Raw genomic sequence first — 5,445 nt, forward strand, 5'->3', positions numbered from 1 at the left:
ATTAACATTTAAAAATACAAATGAATACATAACACTAATTAAAAAGATCTTTGTAATTCTGCGCGTAGTGCATGTATAATTTTATGATAGGAAAATGTGTGAAGGGTAATGGGCCAGAGAGCCCACATTCAGATGGAACTATTTCGAGAAGAATTTCCCATTAATGGGCTTAGACACTAAATGGGCCTAAGCCCATAAGTTTTCAACTCTATAAAAGAGAGAATGCTACTGAATCGTGGATATTTTTTTGGGGTACCGTACGGGCAAAGGCCCAGGAGAGTCGTGAATTTATTACGCTCACAAAATTCAAAACTCGAGACCTTTCTTGAGGAGACGTGCTGCCGAATCTCGTGCATCGACCCACGTGAGTGCATCTATTGTACTTCAATTGATATACTCAGAAGAAATTATTACATAACGATAGTTTTAGGTGAAATTGCGTATAAAGATCTTGAATTGACTATGATGACACCCTTATTTTCCCTGCAACTGTCACCGAGCCTAGAAAACGATAGTTATGCTCCAATGGTACGACTCTTGCTCCGGCATGTCGAGAAAGATAATTACGAGACCGTTCCCTTGATCATACCTGAACAGTACTTCCTTCGAGTCCACTGAGACTTTCTCAGGTCTAGTCGATGAATAGGCTCCAAATTTGCCGCGCCCTCGAACGCTCAACCAGACACTTGCACATCCATCAACAGTCTCGTACTTCGTATCAGCAATGGCTCCTCCTGAGTTGAACATCTCAAGTAGACCTATTGGAGCAAATCTGTCCTTTCCATTCAGGAAGCCTTTTACGGGTACAACCGTGAAAACTTCGTACTCCCGGGGTTTCAGTGTGACCGGAAGTCTTGAATCCTTCGCAATGTAACGCAGGTCCCCTGTGAAAATGAAAGTCCCAATTATCTGAATCAGATCATATGTATATATATATTACCCAAGCATTCGGAAGTGTACTGTGTAAATGAGATACCTCCTCGATGAGAATATACAACTGCATCGCCGTCCCATTCATCGCCTGCAACTCTTGGGAAGTAATTAATATCCTTAGCAGAAACAGAACCCGTAACAGTAGCAGCATGTTCGTCGTGGATTATGTTCTTTTTCGAGGTTCGGCACCAACTAGCCCCCTGGCAGTTAAATACCCCAATGACTCCCGAGAACTCGTTTAGATTCCATATCTTCAAGAGGCTGCATACATCAGAATCCAAAACTGTCATCCATCAGATTGCTAAATTAAATTCTGCATCCTAACTTGCTGATATTTTTCTATGATTTCAAGCTTTCACCTTTTCCTGTCCCTGGTGGGATCAGAGAACAAGCAATCCTTAGTTGGTCTCCCCGGAAGTTTGGCCCTCAGTATTGAGCCATCAGGTAGTACAAGCTTCCTCAGTAGATTGAAGTCGTGGCACTCGGGTTTATCACTGCTCCAGATATAAATTTAACTATATAAGAAAGTCATGGTACATGCAAATTTTATTGAAGGTCTTAAGATGCTGATCGAAAATGAATGTGCTGCCATGAACTCACCTAACATATACAGGACACCCGCCGACTGCTCGAGCTGCTCCATGGTATTCAGCCATCGGGTGCCGACTCTAACCGAAATCGAAATTCTTAAGTACTAACATTTCAAGATATTAATCTGACCCAGTTAATGAGATTCAGTCCAATAACAAGTAGCATATACTCACATGGAACATATCCCAATCAGGCTGCATAAATTCTCCAAGAAAGACGGAGTTGTACGCGACTGATGCTATGTGAACGGTGTGAGATGCAGGATCTCTTGGGAAGAAATCATCCGATGCCCTTATAACAGCTGTTTTCTTTGAACTGCTCAAATATGGTTCACGCGTTATGATCAGAATGTGAGTGCTTTAAAGTCGGGAAAAGAAATCAAGATATTCTGGAGAAGACTTGAAAAGATAACCTGTACAAGGTATCTGTATTGTGACTCATGCAAGAGATTATATTATTGTCTTTGAAGTTCTTTGAGACAGATGCTTCGAGTGCTTTGTGATACTTCTGAGCAAGATTTATGCGCCCGCCTCGAGATGCTCCTAGAGTTTCGAGAGACGTCTGGGCATCAACTTTGACTCCATCCACTCCCGCAGAAGAGAGATACTCATGAAGATCGTTATAAAACTCATAGGCCTTCTCTGGGTCCACAACGCCAACTTTATTGAGTATAATGCCTTTCAGAACATAACATATACCGTTTGATTCCACACCAGGAGAAGGGATCGCCTCTGCCAGCTTGGGTTCATAGCATTTCATTGCAGGGACATTCGGGTTCACGCCTCCCCAGTAGCCTGTTATTGCGTGCCACGCATAAACGTACCTGACAAAATTTCCCAGAAAGACATATCTTATCTAAGGCCCATCAGGATTCCTAGAAAATGGGTTTGCCTCAGCAGCAAGATGCCTGAGAATCTGCAGATAACTGAACATTGTTGCGTCTAATGTACATGGGAGAGCATACAGTACCTTATGCCGTACTTTTCCTTGAGAGCAGCGATCAAATGGCGGAACCTAAATGACTTACTGTTATCCACGCTTTCCTCCACCGAGCCTTCTTCCTGGAATTTGTGGTTTTCCTTGATGTCCACCAACCTGTCCGCTATGCTGTCCGGACAAGACAAGAAGTGATAGCAAGAAAGTCGTAATAAGCTGAGGGAAGCGAAATGGTGAACTATTGCATTGCGTAGATTCGGTTCCTGAGTGCTCACTTGGCGGTATCATCAGCCTTCACTTCAACTCCAGTGGGGTCCATCCCGACTGATTGCCACCCGTCATCGATTATAAGGAACTTTGGAGGGATCCCGCCTTTCATTAAGCTGCAGGAGAATTAGAAACAGTTAGATATATGCCTTTCTACACAAACTTGTCGAGTTTCAGATCAGTTTCTTCTATGCTGAGCATGGTCACGTCAGTTCAATGATTGGAAAATGTTAGCGACATCGAAATAGCTGATGCAAGTCTGTAGGGAAACAGCATTGAACCTTTCGATTCCTTGCTTAACCCCTTCTGCACTAACATCGGTATAGAAGGCATCCCAGGTGCACCAGCCAAACCAATTCAACATGTCTGGGATCTGAAACTAAGAGGCACATGAGAAGATGTTCGAGGTCGAGAAGAAATCTGATAGGAATAGGGAAAAATAAAGCTTGGTTTTACCGTTCTTCTCTCGCGGTGGCAAAATGTTTGTAAATGCTTTTCAATCGTCCTGCATATATAATAAACAAACAAAGAAGTGGATTGGCATGAGTTAGGCAATCGAGCCCGAATAGGATGGAATGTTCTCAAATGAACTTACTTCACGGCATCGGTAATGAGATCGAAGGGGTTCGATCCACACGCAATAAATACTAAACGGCTCCCATCGAATTTATCAACAGCAGGATCCCCTGCAGAAACACAACAACTCTGCTAAACTGGAAACCCATGTAATGCTCGTAATTGAATCAAACCACGGTCAATAAGAAAAATGCATTTGGTATTCCTTTTTGGATCATGGAACGTGCTTTAACTAAGTGCATTTCCTACATATTTTCCTTTCATTTTCTTTGCATTCACGGAAAAGAAAAAAACCGAACAGGGCAGAGTTGATTCTGCTCATACCGCTCTCTAGGCAAATCTCGATTTCGTTCTGCTCATTCCCCTGAAGAACAGCTCGGAAGTCCCCTTCAAGGAGCGGAAAGAAGACAATGTAGTGCTCCTCTTCTTCTGCTCCTTCTCTGCCTTCCGGTTGCAAACACGAACTATTTTTCGATTCCATGATCAAGAATTGGGTCTCAACAGGGATTTCCTTACCGCAGGTTCCAGTCCATTGGGTCATCCACCACATCTTGAACCGGAAAAGGGACAAGAAACGCAATCCCCTGCAATAAACACGCTAATATTCAAAGCCGAACAGGCAATCGATCGGACCGACGGAACCAATCAGGAGTGTTCCAGAGCTTACTGAAGGTTTCCCACAGGGAATACTCTGCGACTGCCCTTTTGGTCGGACTTGACCCCAATGAAAGCCCCATCAATGGGACCTTCAGTGGAGACCGGAGTTAACACGACGTTATCATTTACGCCCGTTAGTATACATTCGCCCGAAACCAGCAACTTCCCGTTGATCAACCTTATTCCTGCACCGACAGTCATCTCGAATGGAAAATCAACGAGGCGCTAGGAGGGTAGACTAAACGAAAGATGGAGAGCTGAAGCTTGTGATTAGTAAAAGACACGGAATTGATGAGTTGCTTAAATAATGGAAGAGAAAGCACTGCAATCATGGAATAATGATTGGGGGGTTGATTCCATTCCATCAGCACACTGTCAATGGCATAATGACAAAGCATGCAATTCCAATTCATTCTTCTGGCTGAATATAATAGTCCATAGTCCAATCAGATGACTATAACTCATCAAGAAATGTAGTCCGTTCAATTACCTGTCCATGTTGAAAAGAATAAGCGATTTTTTTTTATTTTTTTTTCTGGTTTCGTGGCAGTGCAAGAACTGATGATCAGTTGACACGTCCCCTCGAATTGGCGACCTCAGAGAGACGGTCTTGAACTATTGTATAGCTAGCCCGAGCATTTGCAGTCTAAAACTTCACCCTTAGCGCCATTTATATTATGTAATACATATTAATCGCCATCCCTAATCAACCCCCTACTGATCTATCAGCATCGACCTTCGGTCAAAACCGTGATGAGAAGGCCCTCAATCTGTAGATCTGTGCTGTTATCAATCATGCAACATCCAGTACAAGCTCAGATATCTCTCCTCTCTCTTCTCTTCTTCTCCTATTATAAAAACTGAAAGAAACCGTCGTCTCACTTTTCCTTTTCATAAAATTAACTCGTAATACATAATTTTCACTAATTAATAACCTTCAGATTAGGAATAAGATAATAAAATTCACTTCACATAATAAGTATCACTTTCCATTTTCTTTTTTCTTCTGTCCCTCCTCATCAAATAGATTTGTGTGCTATGGTTAGGAGGAAAAAGAGAGAGAGAGAGAGAGAGTAGATTTGTGTGCTCAGGGATGGACCTAGGATTTCTATTGAGGGGGGCGATCTTTGAAGGGCCTTTGATTTAGATGGTTTGAGACAACGTGAATTGGTTTAAGTGGTTCAATACTTATTTCGTTTAATCAAAGTCTTATGCTGCGTTTGGTTTCAAAGTAGAATTTTAAAATCAGATTTTGATTTTGAAAAATAGTGGTATAAATGGAGCATACTTTTTGACTTTGTATGAGTTATTTTGTTTTGTTGTGGAAAAAGAGTGGTATAAATGGAGCCCACCTTTTGATTTTGTATAAGTTATTTTGTTTTGTTGTGGGTAGAATTAAGTTAAAGTAGAATTTTAAAATCATATTTTGAAACTAAACAAGCCATTAGCCTTCCCTCGATCCATCCATGGGTGTACTAATAGGGG

General features: G+C 42.0%; 1 protein-coding gene across 2 annotated transcripts; it reads right to left on the minus strand.

The window, feature by feature from the left end:
* Positions 1-308: 308 nt before the first annotated feature.
* Positions 309-4,249, minus strand: LOC116214320 (probable galactinol--sucrose galactosyltransferase 1). 2 transcript variants are annotated; one of them, XM_031549732.1, is made up of 13 exons: positions 3,971-4,248; positions 3,628-3,887; positions 3,323-3,413; positions 3,184-3,232; positions 3,009-3,100; positions 2,736-2,843; positions 2,494-2,631; positions 1,937-2,347; positions 1,698-1,839; positions 1,534-1,601; positions 1,293-1,427; positions 977-1,194; positions 309-884 (listed from the first exon to the last, which is right to left on the minus strand). In XM_031549732.1, the coding sequence occupies exons 1-13, from the start codon at positions 4,159-4,161 to the stop codon at positions 502-504; spliced, it is 2,286 nt and encodes a 761-aa protein (XP_031405592.1). In that variant the 5' UTR covers positions 4,162-4,248; the 3' UTR covers positions 309-501. The 2 variants fall into 2 exon arrangements, with proteins under 2 accessions (XP_031405592.1, XP_031405593.1); XM_031549733.1 differs by lacking the exon at positions 309-884 and having other exon boundaries at positions 1,120-1,216; positions 3,971-4,249.
* Positions 4,250-5,445: the final 1,196 nt, after the last annotated feature.

The sequence above is a fragment of the Punica granatum genome, chromosome 7, assembly GCF_007655135.1.
Source record: "Punica granatum isolate Tunisia-2019 chromosome 7, ASM765513v2, whole genome shotgun sequence".
In the NCBI taxonomy this organism is placed as follows: domain Eukaryota; kingdom Viridiplantae; phylum Streptophyta; class Magnoliopsida; order Myrtales; family Lythraceae; genus Punica; species Punica granatum.